General features: G+C 34.9%; 1 protein-coding gene across 2 annotated transcripts in view; it reads left to right on the top strand.

Annotated features, from left to right (window-relative positions):
• Positions 1-18,979, top strand: part of LOC111052053 (C-1-tetrahydrofolate synthase, cytoplasmic) — a 61,068-nt gene extending 42,089 nt beyond the window's left edge. For both annotated transcript variants that reach the window (XM_039425793.1, XM_039425792.1), the window contains exons 15-19: positions 4,902-5,005; positions 6,663-6,821; positions 12,594-12,720; positions 13,638-13,790; positions 17,466-18,979. In XM_039425793.1, coding sequence (XP_039281727.1) covers positions 4,902-5,005; positions 6,663-6,821; positions 12,594-12,720; positions 13,638-13,790; positions 17,466-17,555 — 633 coding nt within the window. In that variant the 3' untranslated portion in view covers positions 17,556-18,979. The remainder of the gene's footprint in view (positions 1-4,901; positions 5,006-6,662; positions 6,822-12,593; positions 12,721-13,637; positions 13,791-17,465) is intronic.
• Positions 18,980-19,318: the final 339 nt, after the last annotated feature.

Genomic DNA, 19,318 nt, shown 5'->3' with positions numbered 1-19,318 from the left:
AAGTAGGCTATATACTTGTAAGTAGGCTATATACTTGTAAGTAGGCTATATACTTGTAAGTAGGCTATAGTATATAGCCTAATGTAAGTAGGCTATATACTTGTAAGTAGGCTATATACTTGTAAGTAGGCTATAGTATATAGCCTAATGTAAGTAGGCTATATACTTGTAAGTAGGCTATAGTATACTACACACTATGTAAATAGTTTATTGAGGCCCAGTTCACTTCTAATTTATTCAAAGTCCAAACTATGTATTATCATTGATGATTAACTTCACTTTATCTCCAAAATGGATATATGTTGAAAGATTAAATATGTTTCTTTTTTCAGGTACCATTTACAAACAAAATATTGAAGAGAATGTGCTCGAAAGGAAATTCATATGAATTCTTTTTTGTTGACCAGGATGGAAAAAGTCATTGGAACCCATAGTTAGAATAAGAATAAGTTAGGTAAGATAAAATTCCACTCATTTTTTAAACTTTATATAGGCGATGTCATTTTATACAGTTTCACATTTTTTTAAAAAGTTTATCCACTTCGATGTTTTATTATCGATCTGATGTTAGTTATTCAATTAGTAAGACATAAAGCTATGGTATGTGACTAAAATAATTAAAAAACTGACTGAATTTTGAAATCATTAATAGCTTACAGTATACAATATTTCAAAACAACGTGAAACCACATGAGATCAAGATGGACAGTTGAGAAGAGTGTTTAAAAAACAATGTATTCACTTATCATTCAGGGAATAGAGCTGTTCATAATATTTGGGATTCCTTCCATAAAGAAATAATTTATGTAACAGAATCTAATAATGTGATAACATTAAATACATAATTTGATGTTAAAATGTTATCACATTATTAGATTTTGTTACATAAATTATTTCTTTATGGAAGGAATCCCAAATATTATGAACAGCTCTATTCCCTGAATGATAAGTGAATACATTGTTTTTAAAACAATCTTCTCAACTGTCCATCTTGATCTTGAGTGAATTTTGAACTTTATGAATGACCATACATTAGAACTATGAATAGATGACTTCAAAAATTCACTCAGCAAGTGCTGGTAGAAAACACTGAATAATAGCTTTAATGACAGTGATTCCACCTTTTAAAATTTATGATTGAATTCATGAAATACCTGCATTATTTTGAGAGATTTATGTATTTACAGTTTGGTATTTATTTTCAAATCACTTAGTTCTACTTATAATGTTGTAGATAATCATCATTTCAGATTAAGCAATTAATTTATTGATTATTCCCATTTGTTTCATTAAACTTGTTTCTCTGAATGTAGAACTAATAATTACTTCATGCAGTACATTTTGGAAGAGTTTAGTAAACCAAACGGTTGAGAAGTAGGCCTACTGACCACAGAAATAAATGAATTGTTCATGGTATCCAAAAATATGTTGTTCACCAACAAGTTCTTTTGACCTTGGGGCACACTGATTAATCCCAATTCCTGCATGGAGATTTATTTATTTATTCAATCAATCATTCAGAATTACACAACTTACAGATTGATGCCAATAATAATTCAACTGATTGTTGGTTTATTGGAATTTCTCATATAATATTACTTTGTCATTATTGGGGGATTTCTTCCCAAGAAATATAATTAAAAACTTATACAGATTACAAACAATCAATTTCAGAATTCACTTTGCAAAGTTTTTTTTATAATGAATAATAAATAATTATCAATAACTTTTTGATTTCAGGCCTAGAGGTGTACCAGCCAGAAGTAGAGGATGACAAAGAAAATCAACTATGAATAATATTCCATGGATATGATTCATGTATGATGTAGTAGCCTACAGAAGAAAGAGATGGACTAATCTAAGAAATATATTCATTTTTTCAGTACATCTTGATGTTTTTATTTCATGTTATTCATAATAATATCTTCTTCTTCTGATCGCTCCTGCAAACTGCTTCAATTCAGGTAGTTTTGAATAAAACAGCAAGTGACATGAAGCTAATAAAATGAGTTTTGATGGTTTATACTTGAGGGATTTTTAAAATTATATTCAACCCAACAGCATCGAACTCTTATTAACAACTTTATTGGTTCTGTAAGGCTTCTACTTTTTTGGAAATAATAACATTATTTAACATTGCTGACTAGCAAATGCTAGAGGTAACGTGTAGTTAAATAATAGACTTGAATTGGATATAAAATAGGGTATCACAATTATGTATTGCATTAAGAATTAAGTAATAGTACTTATGTACTGCATTGAAGGGGTAATAATTCTTTGAATATGAAAAATAACTCAAGCAAAAGTTGAAAATATTATGTTCCAAGCCACATCAAATATAATGACTTTCAATTCTACCTTCTAGGCTATATTTCCAAGGCTTTGATTAAAATTAATAAGCTTTTAGAACATTATAGTAAATAAGGAGTTTGAATGGCTACTCTAGTTCTAATTAATACCCTAATAGAGTATTAATTTTGATAGGGCAACTTTAATGTTTAATTATAGAAAATAACTAGTAGGCCTACCCTAAAATATTCAAAATAAGCATGAGCATGCAGTTTCTAATTATGTCATTGTCAAGAGAGTCCTTATTGAACAAGTCGAAACTAATCATGTTTCATTTTGGAATATCACAAGGGTACTAGTTACCTTTTATAATTAATAGATATTTATCCATTTTAAAATAGGCTATGTGTTTTTTAAAGTAGGTACCATAACAGAACCTGTTTATTCTAGCAATATATAGTTATATCAACAATGATTATTAGAATTAGTTCGCCTGTTTGAATACACTTTGTACATGTCATATGTGTTACAGTAATCTATAATAATAATAATTTTTAATATTCGTATAGCTTTTACTGGTGAGGAGTCCCTAATTCAACCTTGCCTGAAAAGGCATATTGATTTAGGCAGGCAATGGGCCTCACGATTCTTATTTAAGTATATCAGCCGGGACCGTACCTATCCAATGATCAAAAAGGGGACTGCTAAAATAAAATTGCCTAAAAAACGTTTACAATATTTATTTCTCTTGGTGTAATATAACCCGTAGATTCCAAAAATGCCAAAAGTAAAACACTCATTTATTAATTTGATTTTTTTTCGATAGAGCTTCAATAGGCCTTTGAAGTTGAATACGGTACTCATAGTAGGTAGGCCTACCTATACACGATGTGATTCAAAGAACATGCATTGACTCTGAAGGCAAATGATTCTAGTTAATAAAATAATATCTTATTAATGATGAAGTCCATACTATGGCATTCGGACACCATTCTCTTTCACGTAAAAGGAGCAATGATGATGAAGATGAAGATGAACTATCTGCAAAAAAGCTATGCCAGAGTGATGATGAGGAACACCTATCATTGGAGAACTGAACAATTGGATAGATAAAGATGAGCTCATACAGGATGTACTTTGGAAACTGATAAAACACTTATCATCGATATAAATAGACATTGACGTCATTGAACTCATGAGATTTGTATAAAAGGAGGAGACATCATTTTATCATATTCATTCGATGAAAGTTGCGAGGTAAGCAAAGCAGTGATTGTGTTTAGTGTCTGCAATAACAGTGATTGTGGTTAGTGTTTGCAATGGCCGGTGATCTATCGCATGTCTGGGATTATGAACTTCAAATACTGAGATCATTCGAAAAATGGAGGAAGACTTCACCATTACTTTCTGCGGAGAATCTTGCTGCATAAGGCTTCTACTACACAGGTGAGGGTGATACAGTTTGCTGCGCATTTTGTAACATTTCTATTCATGATTGGAAAGATTCTAATAATCCAATACAAGTCCACAAATGTGCTAGTCCAAATTGAAGATTCATGTGCAATAGACTAACACATAATTCATTCATTGCCAATGAGATGAATGATTGTATGTTTCGTATGATGAACGTTTAAAGTCATTCGATGAGGGTGAGGAAAAAGCGTGCACACTAACTGAAAAAGGATTTTTTCTACACAAGCATGGATATGTGCAATGTGCTTTTTGCAGAATAGTTCTAGATAGTATCAGCTGCAAGCCTTTTCACATGGAATTCTGTCCTAAACGGCGTGAACAGAAAAAAGCAGAGGGAATGAGGAAAAAGACACGTTATCTATTGTGTGGAAGGAAGTAATAGTATAAAAGGTTGAGGAGGCGGCTATCAATCATCATTCTGTAATCTTGACGCCTACAAGCATCTACCAAGCAGCGCTCTGCCTCATGCAGGTACTTGGTGTCAGTGCACTGGATTCAAAGTACAAGACGAAGGAATTCCTTACATCAAGGGTGTATAGTCTGGATACATCAAACATCTTTCATATGCGGCAGTGCCTGCTAACATCCGTAAAGTTCAATCACAACATTCCATCAATGTACAGTGATGTCAAAGACTGGTACATGAAAATGGCGGGAAAACGAGATATGTAGGGGGCTCTCTGTCAACGAGTCCACTGCGCATACAATCTGAACATCTGTCTCACAATTGTACAATTGTTGTACATCTTATTCCATACAACCTTCAACTTCTAGAGTAAGCTTCATTTTTGAGAACCGGTATTTTCACTAGTCAGAGCTTGTAGATAATTCGATTCTAAAAGAAAAATGTTGACTATATATATATATATATATATATATTATATATATATATATATATATAATTCTAGAAGACATCTTTCTTTACATACTGATTTCACAAAATATGCCATTTTTATGAGTTGTCTCCTCTTAGTCATGATTTCTGAAATGTAGTTCTGGTACTATGCAATCAGTCAGTGGTAGGAATAAAATAGCCTACATTTTTTATTTTTTCAAATAAAGTTTAAGGTAATTTTCTTCTTCAATAATAAAATTATGCTATTCTGTTGTTCAATGTGATGAAAGATTTATTTTGTTAGGAAAATGTGGAGCTGGTAAAAGCTGGAGTTGCCAACTTGGTGAAACACATCAGTAATGGACAGAAATTCGGAGTTCCTCTGGTCGTTGCTATCAATAAATTCGAGTAAGTAGTCATTTCATTTCGTATCCTATTTTCACGCATCAGTTTAATTCGAAAAATCAATACTGTATTGCTATTTTTTCTGGATACATTTCCTATGAAGAAAATCAATTACAATTTTTTTGCATATTTTTTTCAGTTGACTCATGATTGTTTAACTGTTAGTTGTTGATTAGTTTAACTTCATGTAAACTTACAAAATATCAATTTCTGTTCTTGTGTTGTCCTAGTTGCACTTCTGCAGTGTAAATTCAGAAGCGGTGCTATAGCTTATAAACAGTAAATAAACATAAGGTTAATAAACCTGCTAACCACAGAACGGTGGGATACGCTGACGTTGCTTGCAAGAAGTTTGTAATGTTTAAGATCAAACTGAGCATCAATGTATCAAAATAGTATTAATGTTGAATATAAGGCTTTTCTTATCAATAAAAGAAATTTGGATTGTGTAAATAGAAACTGACACTTCTATACTGAGATTTACTTTGAATTGTTAGCAGTGGTTCCGAATCATTGGGTTAGTTGATCACCCGTCTAACTGGAGAATTAATTAAAACTAGCTGGCCCGGCGAACTTCGTACCGCCAAATAGCTAATGCACCTCATGACAAACTTTAGCTTGATACACACCTGAGGAGGCGCGATGCGGCATTTTGCATTCAGGTGCTTCTTGCTTATTGGTTTGGATGGAAGAACTCACACACACTGAATCGGGCAATCTCCGTAAGATCAACACTTTGTATCACCAAGCCGCGCCTCCTCAGGTGTGCTTAGCCTTAGCGTAATCTGATGCACTATATTTTTATGAAAATTATCCAACAATCAATATTTACATTTATATCTCAATATGGACTTCCTATGTGCTTAGTTAGTTGTTCAGCAGTTTGTATTTTTAGATATAGTTGAATGCAGGCAGCATGCTGGGAAATTGAATATGGCACAATTATCTCCTTGCTGCTGATTTTCCCGTGCATATTCTAAATTTACTGCATTTCGAGTTCTACGACCCAAGTTTGGTCGTCGTTCGTACCGCGGCATTATAAGAATTAGAATTTTGTGAATCTGTAGAAAGAAAATAGAAAAACAGATCTACCGACGGCTGTTGGATGACGCAATGATTATAACAGCTGATTTTTATTTCTGTGTGTGGCCAGCTCACAAATCTTCTCCCATAAGGATTACATGTAAACTTTGAAGGACCGTAGAAAATAGTCCTGAAGTCGGATTATGAATTTGATAGGTCATAAACCTGGTCCTGAACATAACGAACACAACTAAAGAAAATCATCAAATTCGGAGCACACATAAAAAAGTTATTGAATGTCAAAATTTGAGGCTCGATTTTTATTTATATAGATAAGCATAAATAAATATTAACTTTTTTGAGCGATTATGGAGCCAACTGCTCACCCTATGATTATTATTATCATTATGATAGTTCAATGATAATCAATTTTATACCTTGATTAGTCGATTACATTCTCATTACACGGAATCTTTCACCTTTTTTCTACTTCTTTTAATTTCCTATCATATAAAGCAACCTGTTCAGACAAGTTCTGACTAATCAAACTATTGTGTGAATAACTGTTTATCACTTTTTGTATAATTGAAACGAGCTCACTTTGTGAACAGTTGATGAGTTATTTTCGTGTGTCTAGGACTGACACAGAGGCGGAGATAGAGTTGGTGCGTAGCATGTGCGTGACTGCGGGTGCGGAGGCTGTCGTGGTGTGCAGCCACTGGGCAGAGGGTGGAAGGGGGGCCGGAGATCTTGCTGACGCCGTCATTAAGGCCTGTGAACAACCTAAATCCTTCAGGTGAGCCTCAACGTCTAGAAATTGTTCTCTATTTCTCTTGCACTAGCCAGCAGGGCAGCCAATTTGACGTACCTTTTCACTAGTCGACCTTCTTCTCGCGACTGAACCACCTTTAGTGATTTTTATTCTTTTCATTTTTCAGCATTCTACTGACTGAACTTCTCAAGGGGTAAATGGCCAAGTCCCAAGTTATCAATCTCCTATTTATTTTGTGCATTTCACAATACAAAAATAATCCCTCACTACAGTAAGGGCACACATCTATCAACTCTTCTTTCACTTCAACTCTACACATCTCATCATAAGGCTAGCAATAAGTTATAAAGCCGAATTCCAGCACTCTTCACTCTCCTCTCCTACATACTCGTTCGATGGATCTCTAAGGCTCTGTCTATTCCTAGTATTGTACGAGTGAACGACTCGGCTGTATTAAAATGATCGTTATTTCTGTCAATGAAACAAAGGTCCTCTAAAATTTATAGACCAGGAAGTGGGAGAATATTGAAATAAGTTCTACAACTTTTAATAGATTTACCCATTTTTGAATTCTAAAAATATGTATTGCATGACTTGAATTGCCTCAAAATACAACACAGTATGACAGAAGAGAATGTGACAGAGCAAAATAAACAAACACTTCTAAGGGCCGGTTTCCGAGCTCGGGATGTATAAGTTCTGGACTTACAGAGTCCAAGACTAAAATAAGCTTTCCGGTCTGAATTGACTTTCTGAGTCACGATTTTATCTTCTAAACTTCGGAGTCTATCTAGTTCTCGACTTATTTGAGTCCAGGACTTAAACGCAGTAAACATGAGGGAAATTCACAATATTTTGCTGTTGTATTGTTGGCATTATAGCAAAACGGAAAGAGCTGATTGAAGCGGGACAATTCAAATGAGCATGCTCTCCAAACTATTTTGTAAAAAAACTAAAAATACGTTTCAATTTCTTTGTAGGCCTATTCAAAGCAAAACCTTTGAAAGGTGAATGAATAAACATTTCATTTTACGTTTTGCTATTATTGATCATTGATCCTAACCAGTGATTTAGGAATAAAAATTTCATTAGGCTATTGAGTTTGAAAACGTATTTGTTAAAAAAACTGGAATAATAATTTATTATTGCTATATTATTATTATTAATATGTTGAATATGACATTGATTAATAACATTCAGATTGGAATATAAATTCCAAGGCAATCCTTGTATTATTTTGCTTGAACATTGAACATTTTTAGGTTATCTCACAGTCGTAAAATGAGGTTAGGTTTTTACGCATAATTCTGATACAATTTTATTCCAAAATGAACTTGCTAAGTATAATTTATGAATTTAGATGGACTAATCCAAATAATTTAGGTATTCCATGATATCTATTTGGCTTTTTATCTACTCCAAAACAATAACTGAATTGTGTTTGCTCAGTTAAGTCTAGAACTTGAATTTAAACCCTACCCCAGTCTAGGGTTTAAAATCACGCTGTTTCAAGTCCTGGACTTGACGATTTTTGATAAATCCTTGACTCGGAAAGAGGCGAGAATCTAATTCAAGTCCTGGACTTATAAGCCCTTCACTCAGAAAGCGAAATTATAAACTCCAGGGTCTAACGTGATCTCTAAACCCAGAGTCTATTTAAGTCCTCAACTACGTTAACGCTATGACTCGGAAAGCTAATTTTCTGACTTCAGAGTTCAAAGCCAGTTAAAGTCTAGAACTTAGCTAAATTCCGAGCTCGGAAACCGGCCCTAAGCGTTCCAGTATTTATCAATTTCTTCAAGTTTCTAAGACCAGATACTGCCCAGTTTAATTTGTTTTTTTTTCATGTAGTCGAAATGAGGTCTCCAGGAGAGTTCAGAGTCCTACATAATCAAATCAAATCGGTTTTTATTTTGACAAAAAAAACACAACTCAGTGAAATAAAGATATAAACTTCTATACAGTTAGTTCCTGTCAAAATAAAAATACTACTTGCCAAATTATTTACAATTTGTATGCAAGTAGGAGGTCAGTGAAAAAAGTTTTTAATGCTACATTCACACACACACTCACACATCTTTCTCTTTCAAGTTGGTATGTGCAAAAAAGGTAAAAGAAGTATTATAATAGAATGGGAATCAGATAATTACAGAAAAATAACTCTCAATAGTTTCAGGCAGACATCCAGTAAGCCATTTTGATATTTGTTTTTTCAAAAGAATTTGATTATCAATATTTCTTATATAATCAGGTAGATAGTTGGAAAATTTTGGCCCCAAAAAGACAAAGGATTTCTGAAAAAAGTGTTATACACTCTGGGGTGTCTAGCTAAATTTTCAACTACTCTTCTAGTTCTGTATACATTATCATTCTCGAACATTTGCCGACTTCGATTGCCTGATAACATGTAAAAGGATGATAAGACTTTGAAAACATATTTATAGCGCAATGGCAAACAATCGAAAAATTGAAAGAAAGGAAAAGAGTGTTCGTTCCTGCTCACACCCTTGATACACCGTACTATGGCTTTTTGAAGCACAATTAGAGGTGCTAGATGGTTTTTGTAGGTGGATCCCCAGCAACTAATGCCATAACTTAATTTGGAATCCACCAGAGCAAAAATGAGATGCCTGAGCACAACTGAAGGAATGAATTTTCTAAGGTGGTAGAATTTTTTTAGAATATGGCGGAGATAATTTTTTAATTTACAAATGTGATGAGACCAAGAGAGTTTCTCATCCACTACCAGACCTAGATACCTGATGAAATCAGTTTGTGCCACAGTACCACAATCACAATTGATTTGACTACAAGAAATTGTATGAAATTTTAATGGGTGAAGGAGTTGCCAAGGAGTAGACAATGTAAATAATATATATTTAGTTTTAGAGAGGTTTAGGGCTAGGCCATTCTTATTGAACCAGGAAAGCATTCTATTCAGATCTTCTTGCATAATTTTATTTAGGTTTTGCACGTCTGTATTACAATAAGAGAAAGCAGTATCATCTGCAAAGGAAACTGGAATACCATTAAAATTACCCGAGAAAAGGTCATTTATAAAAATGAGAAATAAAACTGGTCCGAGTACTGAACCCTGCGGGACCCCACAGTCCACTTCCAGGATCTCACTTTTGGCATCCCCCAGGGCAACATACTGCACTCTTTTACTCAAATATGATCTGAACCAATTCTGAGGCACACCTCTTATACCAGCCCTGGATAGTTTGTCAAGCAGTAGCGAATGTTTAACTGTATCAAAGGCCTTTCTGATATCTAAGAAAAGACCAGATACCGGAGGAGCAACTCTGGCATTCAGGCTATTATATAATGTTGACATGAAGCTCTCAAGAGCCATTTCCGTATTACAACCTTCACGGAAACCAAATTGACGTGCATAAAAAAATTTGTTGAATTTAAAAAGCATAATATTCTTTTTTTGACTACCCTTTCCAGAAGCTTGGAAAAAATCGATAACAGTGCGATTGGTCTATAATTATTGTTTAATTGAGATTCTGAACCACTTTTAAAAATAGGAATTACCTTGGCTAGTTTCATTGCTGTTGGAAATTCACCCCTTGATAAACTATAATTGAAAATATCAATCAGAATGGGAATCACAACAGTTGCAATAGACTTTATCATTTTTGATGGTACACCATCATCCCCTGGAGCCTTTCCTTGCTTCAAGTCGTTCATATACAAGAGGAGTTCATCATATGTTACTGGCTCAAAAAAATAGAATGTGGGCAGTGGGGAATTTGAAAGAAATCGTCAGTCTCTCCCAACTCCTGATCAGCACCGTTTGTGACTGAAGATGCTACTTCTTTAGAGACATCAACAAAAAACCTATTGAAAAGATTGGCCAAATCACAAGGATCCGTTATAATATTATTACCATGTTCAATTTTAAATTTATTGTTACTACTTTTCTTATTAGAGTTACCACATAATTTATTCAAGATAGACCACTTTTTTTGAGGTGGCAGGTCATTAATTGTGGAATAATATTTCTCTTTTTCTATTCTGATCCAGGATTTGATTTTCTTGGAAAATGATTTCAATTTGGCTTTTATTTGAGTATTTTCTGGATTTCTTCTAACTTTTTTAATCAATTTATTTCGGGAATGGATTGCTTCACATAAACCATTTGTTATCCAGGGTTTAAGTTTTCTTAAATGCGTCCCTCTTGCCACTATTATTCTAGAGGATTTAGAACATTCAATATATTCATTCAAAGTGTTTAGAAATGTATTAAATTTGAAATCTAAGTCATCACTGAAGAGAACATCACTCCAGTCATGAGAGCGCAACATTTCCTGTAAGCGCCCATAGTCTAGAGTAACCCTCTCCCCAATAACACATTTATTATCTAGCCTATTATTTTGACTGAGCGTTATGGCTACAGCTTTGTGGTCACCTATTGATGTTTCTATTACAGTACCTTTAACAAAATGGGAAACATTTTGTGATCTGAAATATATATGGTATATGCATGTGGAAAAAGAATCTGTTACTCTGGTAACATGTTTATAATTTGCTCATGACCGTAAAATCTCAATATATCAAGATAGCCATCAACTTTATAATCATTATAGTCATTATTTAGTATGTTCAAATTTATATCACCAATTATGATGGAATCGCCTGCCGGCAAGCTTTCTAGTACAGCGCTGAAACTTGTTAAAAACCGCTCAAAGTTGAAGCCATGCCAGCGATAGAGACATAAAATATTAAATTGGTAGTTAGAAAAGCTACATCGCAGAGTTATCAAATCCGCACCCTCGATGTAACCATCTACACTTTCACATACAAAATCAGACAATTCAATTGAGTAGTAAGCTATTATACCAGTAGCAAGAGTAAAAAAGGAAATACTGGGAATTTGCTCATAACCATCGATGTAGAATTGAGATGCCTCATCACTTGAGTTCAACCATACCTCGGACAATATCAGAACTGCAGGCCTGCGACTCCAACAACTGATATAAGTTAACAAGCTATCAAAATTACCTCTAATTCCTTGTATATTCTGATGAAATACGGTCAAATTGAAGCCACCCGAAATATGAGAGTCATTTACTTCGTCAACAGACTTTAGTAATATACAATTATTATTTAATTCTTCCATTCAGAAATTAAAAAATTAATACATTATTTAATAACTCCCAGTACCTTTGCATCATTTGCTGAACCTAAGTTGTCATCTCTTGTCTTTAATACTGTTTCACTGGCCGTTCTGAATGGCATATGCTTAGTTTTATTATAATAATTTAGTACAAACATATCGGAAGCTAGCAGCCATTCTACTAGTTTTTCAAGAGTTCTTCTTTAAAGGTAAGTCATTAAAGGAGGAAACACTCCCGTGTTTCGGATAGACACGTTGAACCGTCGGTCCCGGCTGCCTAAAAAGCAGTCATTAGGTGATGTCAGAGGCCCTGAAATTAATCAGTTGCTACCTGAAAACTCTGACACTAGAACTGAGCCAGCCAGGTCACTCGATATTATTATTATTAAAGGAGGAAAAGCAATTTTGCTAACCATTCGCCCTCCATCCTTGATGTTACAATGGTGTTACTTCCCATTTCTATTTAAATCCTTCTAAATGAAATAAAATTCAATTAGAAAACACCTTGTTCACATAGAAAGAAATTAATTTAGATGTAAGGTGACAAAAGTATCATTCGACCTAGTCATAGAACTATTATAATGTATGACTTTTATGTGACTGTAAGGTCTAACACGCTTCATTAGTAACAGGTAAATTGATTAAATCATCTCTGTTTCTTGTTTATACAGATTCCTGTACGATTTGAATTCATCAATTGAGGAAAAAATTAGAACTATTTCGGCTGAAATGTATGGAGCTAGTTCGGTTGAATTCACTCCAATTGTACGACAGCGTATGCAAGAGTATGAGAAGAAGGTGAGAAAATTCTCCATTTCTTTCGAAAATACTTTTTTTTAAATCTTTTGAAATAACTAGTATTAACCCCAGCGCAAAGCGCCGCTTGAAAAGGAACTCTGCAAGTAAGACTAAAATTCTTGGAAGTGGAAAAATTCGCAATTGAAATTTGGAATCTAGAATATGAGAATGTGGAAAAGGGGAACAGTTTTTGGCTGAGCCTCTTGTTTTCTCCCAAGCATTTTATAATTTGAGACTGTTTCCATAGATAAATAAGTAACTGCTCTAGGGAAAAAGCAAATCATTCATTCAAGTCTTCAGTTTTCAAAAATGATCAATAAGATTAACTCAGGTTGCAATAATGATTTCCAAATTTTGGCCTGTGTTGAAAACCCCTTGCTTGAAAGATCACCATATTGTATTGGTCTGTAATGTACTCCCACGGGATCTGACAAACACTACTAATCTATGAAAAGTTTGGAGTGTTGTTGAAAATGATGTTAATTGAAGGGTTTTTTGCAGCACTACTGATAGTGCACTACTGATAGTTTCAAGGCATAAATAACAATTCCAAATTCAATTATATTATAATCCACCGTCTGTTTTACCGTATATTCTGGGTATAATAGTGTAATGGATACTTGTTTTTTTTTTTACTGTGGGTGATGGCCACATGAGGTCGTGGGTAATGAGGCGAATGATAATTAGAGATGAGTGGATATACAGTTTAAGGTGGGTTCCGAACCAACGGGAAGCAATTTTACAACTTATGAATCATATTTAGAGAAGTTGGCTGAAGCAGTCAAAGAAGCCCTTCTAATGGGAGTAGCAGGCGCATGATTCTTAACTTATCCAAGCGATAGCTTATCAGTGAGTCAAACCGCTCCCTTATTCTATTCTTCCTCTTCCTCTTTTTCATTCTCTTGTTGTTGTTTTAGGGCTTTGGTAAACTGCCAGTGTGCATGTCGAAGACAGCGCTGTCGCTGAGCGGAGACCCGGCGCTGAAGGGAGTCCCCACCAACTTCGCCATCAACGTGTCGGACATCTACCTATCGGCCGGCGCCGGATTCGTTGTCGCTATGGTTGGCGAGGTATCTAAATCATTCCATTAATTATTTTGCTTTCATTTGAAGGGGTTCTGCTCAGTCGTACAGAAAAAAGTATACCATTGCTTCGTATGAGAGTGTTCAATAATATCGACAGAAATTCTGGCTGAGAAAACAAACTAATTTTGCTACTCAGAGAGCGATCTGCGATCCTATATTTTGATATGCGTAGAGAATACGTGCATTTCGCTTTTTATCAGCTGATGTTCAGCATTATATATATCTGTATTTTTACAGGAATAGTAAGATACAGATATAATATGCATCAGGTTATGGAAAGCGAAATGCACATGTTCGTGACATATAAGGCCGGTTGCAGACGAACCACAATCGCATGTGGAATGTGGGACTGACATACCACAGAACAATACGACTAAGGTCGGTTGCAGATTAACCACTATCGCATGTGGGAGCGATTATTTTCCATCTGTGGTACCACAAACGCAGCGCATATGGAATACATTGGCAGGCATGGCAGTGGCACTGATCTTCCACATGGCGTTGCGCGCTGTAGTATGCGATTATTTTCCTTGCGTTTGTCGTACCACTGGTTTGAGCACTACCAGGACCTCCTAAATACCGGACTTGCGCCTGTGTGAAAATCTAGGTAAAATGGCGCCGATATATGGTGGAGTATCAACTCAGCTGACACTGATATACTGTTAGTCCAGTCAAATGGTCGTTTTTCAGGAAACAGCCCCGAAAGAATTTTTCTCGACGGTTCTATATGTATTTTGGGGCGCTGAATTCGAATCCGAAATTTGCTGACACGCCAGAGGGCGACATTGAGTTTCTCAAGAAAAATCATTCTCGACAAAATTAAAGAAAATAGAATTTCCAATAAATTGAGTGGTCGCGCAGGACTCTACCGTTTTTGGTTCCGGAGCTAGGAATTTTCAAAAAGGGGTATTTTTAAGGGTTTTTCAAAATTATGCAAACTCACCACTTTCACCCTATACAACTTGGATATTTCATAGTAATGATGAAAAACCACACATCACCCGGAAATAATGGAATTGAGTGTATCTAACGGGTGATTCTCATAGAAAATGACCCTCTTTTGATGATTTCAGCCGAAATATAGTGTTTTCTGTTAGGAAGGCCTTGAAAAGGTATTATAATGAACAATTTGTATTTTACTGAGTGATTTGTTTTCTATTTTTGGGTGTTCCCACCACCCCCTCTACTAGATTTGAAAATTCCCAAGTAATCCTGTTCAGAATTAATTGCTCTTTCACGTGATGTGTGGTTTTTCATCATTACTATGAAATATCCAAGTTGTATAGGGTGAAAGTGGTGAGTTTGCATAATTTTGAAAAACCCTTAAAAAATACCCCTTTTTTGAAAATTCCTAGCTCCGGAACCAAAAACGGTAGAGTCCTGCGCGACCACTCAATTTATTGGAAATTCTATTTTCTTTAATTTTGTCGAGAATGATATTTCTTGAGAAACTCAAGGTTTTCGAGATTGAATGAGAAATTCGAAAAAAAGTCCGAAATTTTGGGGGTTTTGGGGGTGAAACCGCCCTCTGGCGTGTCAGCAAATTTCGGATTCGAATTCAGCTCCCCAAAATACATATAGAACCGTCGAGAAAAATTCTTTCGGGGCTGTTTCCTGAAAAACTACCATTTGACTGGACTATGTCATCTCATCAGTTTTTAGTATTTTGTTGTTGTTATGTGAAGTTTGTTTACAAATGTTACGGGCTTTATATAATATTTACCTGTTTTATAATTGATTAATTATTATTCTATAATTGATTATTTAAGATGTAATAGAGATTCAAATTAGATTTTTTTTAGTAAGTTTTAATGAATTGAAATTGTGAAAAGTAACGTTATAAGAATTCAAAATGTATACCTAGTGAGTGTTTGAGTATTTGAAGTGTATTCAAAGTGTTTTAATCAACAATAATTTTATAATATTCTACCGTAGATAATTTTTTTTAATCATCCCTAATTCAATATTTAGCTTCATACAACAACATGCTACAATGAGTAGGCCTATCGACAGTTTTAATTGAACATGCCTAGAAATTGTTGTGTCCCTTGGTGTAAATCGAACTATATTATAGAAAAACACCCTTAGTGACAATATTTACTTTTCCCAAAGATGAAGAGCTAAGGAAAAAGTGGACAAGGTGTATTCGTAGGAAAGATTATAAAGTCACTAGGTAACAATATTCGGCTGTGTGTATCAATCATTTTAGAGCATCAGACATTATTAAAGAAGACAAGTTCTTGTGTGAAGATGGTTCTTATACTATGTGATGGTGCCTTCCCTACATTTTTTCCAAATCAGCCTTCTTACAACAAATCGTGTGTGAAGGTTTTGGACGATATTGCCCAAAACCTTCAGTTGCCCAAGCAAGCAAAGTAGCAAAAATTGAGAACATTGAATTCTTAAGCTAGAATAAAACAACGATTATTTTATAAGCTATGTGCATGTGAATTCACGTGCATGAAAATGCTCTTGAATGCTATGTGCATGAGAATAAATAAAGTCCAGTTACCCTATCAAATAATTACTTTTTTAATAAACCTTAATTTATTAAATTGTTTAGATTAAATTAATTACACTAAACATAATTTAAATTCTTAAAAATGATTTTGAACAGTAATAAGTTATTAGAGAGAGCTGGTACATAGCTGATGGCAGTAAATTAGTCTACCAAATATGGCGACCATCTTGTTTGTATGCTCAGGTTCAGTATTTAGGAGGTCCTCGCACTACGCTTCCCCTAGCTTATGCACCACAATCGCAGTCGCTGTGACTTTGAAAACAGCTGTATGATAAAAACACCCGATTATGATACAGAAATCTGAGAACTGTTGCAATAATGCGCGTTTTCTCGAATGTAGTGTGAAAGTCTCTCTGCGTTAGTCGTATTTTTCTGTGGTATGTCGGTCCCACATCCCACATGCGATAGTGGTTCGTCTGCAACCGGCCTAACGCAGAGAGTCTTTCACACTACATTTGAGTAAACGCTCATTAGTGTAATATTGTGGTACAGAAGCTAGGGGAAGCAAGGTGATCAAACCAGTGGTACCACAATCGCAAGGAAAATAATCGCTACCACAGCCCATGTGGAAGTATCAGTGCCACTGCCATGCCTACCAATGCATTCCATTTGCGCTGCGTTTGTGGTACCAAAGAAGGAAAATAGTAGGTCCCACATCCCAGATGCGATAGTGGTTCGTCCGCAACCGGCATATGTCTGTATGCACCTGTAGATATCTTTATCTATCCTGATAATTCTGATCGCAGATCGGTCTCTGTGACCAGGCCCTATTTATAATCATGTTTGTGTCGTTTTTTTGCCATTCTTCCAGTGCCTAACAAAAATATGATAATATTGAATGCTTATTATTTATGCTGCTCTTTGTGATAAGTTTTGAACGCCTGAACTGTTGACTATAGCGAGATTCACAACAGATTATTGGAAATTATAGGAAGACATTGTAGCCAGTTTTCCATTTCCACCGCCTTCTATAATAGTAGATAGCTGTGTTTATAGTTATTTAACAGATATTAATTGTTGATTCTTGTTAATAATGATCAACTCTATCTCAAATATATTTTATTCGTCAGTTAGCTCGATTCGTTTATTATTAGAACTATTTTTAGTATTTGATTTTATATACTGTATTTCTATTTCAGATTACGAAAATGCCAGGCTTACCCACCCGTCCATGTATCTACAACATCGACTATAATACTGAAAAAGATGAAATTGAAGGCCTATTTTAATTAAATTGTACCTACCGGGTACATACCGGGAATGCCATATTTTTAGGTTTAAGATATTTTTTATTATTGAAAACATGTTCTCATTGTTATTTTAGTTTGTTGCAATTTTTGCAATATTAAACAAAACATTCCACATCACCTAAGAAAGAACAAGCCAATATTATAGGTATACGTTTATTATTTTTTATTTATATAACTATTCAAACTTCTTCTTTCTCTCTGCCCCGCTTGTGCCTCACAGCGTCGGGGTAGCCTCGGACCACCGCCTCCAGTTGTCCCGATCCACAGCCAGCCTCCGCATCTGCCCCACCGTCTTTCCTCTCTCCTCTCCCAATCTTCTAATGTGCTCTTCATACGAGTACCTGGGCCGTCCTCTCTTCCTCCCACCACTCACAACCACATTTGCATATTGTTTGGCTTTCCGTTCATCATCCATCCTCTGTATATGACCCCACCATCCTAATTGTCTCTTATCTATAACTTCTTTTATATCCTTCATTCCATTTTCCTCCCTGATCCGTTCACTTCTTATTCTATCTCTCAACGTTCTTCCCGCCGTTATTCTGTGGCACTTCATTGCAACTGCCCTAATTCTGCTCATTTGCTGTGATTTTAAGGGCCAACTTTCCACTCCATATAAAACTATAGGCTCTATGATGCTTCTGTATACTCTATTCTTCACTGTGGTACTCACTTCTTTCCAAAAATACATTCTCTTGTACCATAGAAAGTCCGACTAGCTTTAGAGTTTCTATTTCTTATTTCTTTATCCAATTTTCTATCTTCATTGATGACTGTTCCCAGATACTTATATTCAATTCCATTCCTTTCCTCTTTATTTCCTCATTCCACTCAGTTACAGCTTCTTTCAATTTTCTTTGTGAGTCTGCAATCAGCACTATGTCATCAGCAAACAACCTGGCTTGAACCAAGATTGGCCCACCATTGTTCTTTCTGTCCTCCGCTTGCAAATCGTATGTAATTATCCAAACAAATGATTTATTTTTACATTTTCTGTAATAATTTATCTGTGAACTTCGTTATCAGGGTTCACTCAGTATCTTATAATTATTATTGTTTTAGCTCTATTTTGTTCTAGTATGACAGCTCTAAACTTACTTGATATTACTAACTTGTTCTTAAACATTCATTGTTCAATTGGTTTCTTTCCTAGTGTTTTAGTTACTCTCATGATTGCAACTATTTTTTTGTATTGTAGACTATTGCACTGCCTCAAAGATGCAGAAATCAGTTATTTTAAGAAAACATTTAGGCTGTTGAAAAAATCATGTTTATCAATCAAAGGGTATATAATTATATATAATATTACCAATTAGTTGATATTTTAAAATATTACTATTGTATTAGAATAACAACTGTATTTTATATTATTTTTATATCAATAAAGATGGAATTGATTATAACTTTGCTGTTTTCTAGTTCATGTAATACTATAAAAATACAATACTACAATATACAATAAATAGCTTTTAGTTGATGGATGATAGTTCGAAAGTTGCAACGCACACAACCGTCCTATCAGCATATGCATAGGACAATACGTCTGCATGCTGATGGTTCGAAAGTTGCAACACACACACAACCGTCCTATCAGCATATGCATAGGACAATACGTCTGCATGCTGATAGTTCGAAAGTTGCAACGAACACAACCGTCCAATCAGCATATGCATAGGACAATACGTCTGCATGCTGATAGTTCGAAAGTTGCAACGCACACAACCGTCCTATCAGCATATGCA

The sequence above is a fragment of the Nilaparvata lugens genome, chromosome 4 (genome assembly GCF_014356525.2).
Source record: "Nilaparvata lugens isolate BPH chromosome 4, ASM1435652v1, whole genome shotgun sequence".
Classification (NCBI taxonomy): domain Eukaryota; kingdom Metazoa; phylum Arthropoda; class Insecta; order Hemiptera; family Delphacidae; genus Nilaparvata; species Nilaparvata lugens.
The sequence above is the reverse complement of the archived record's forward strand: the minus strand, read 5'-3'. Positions and strand labels throughout refer to the sequence as shown.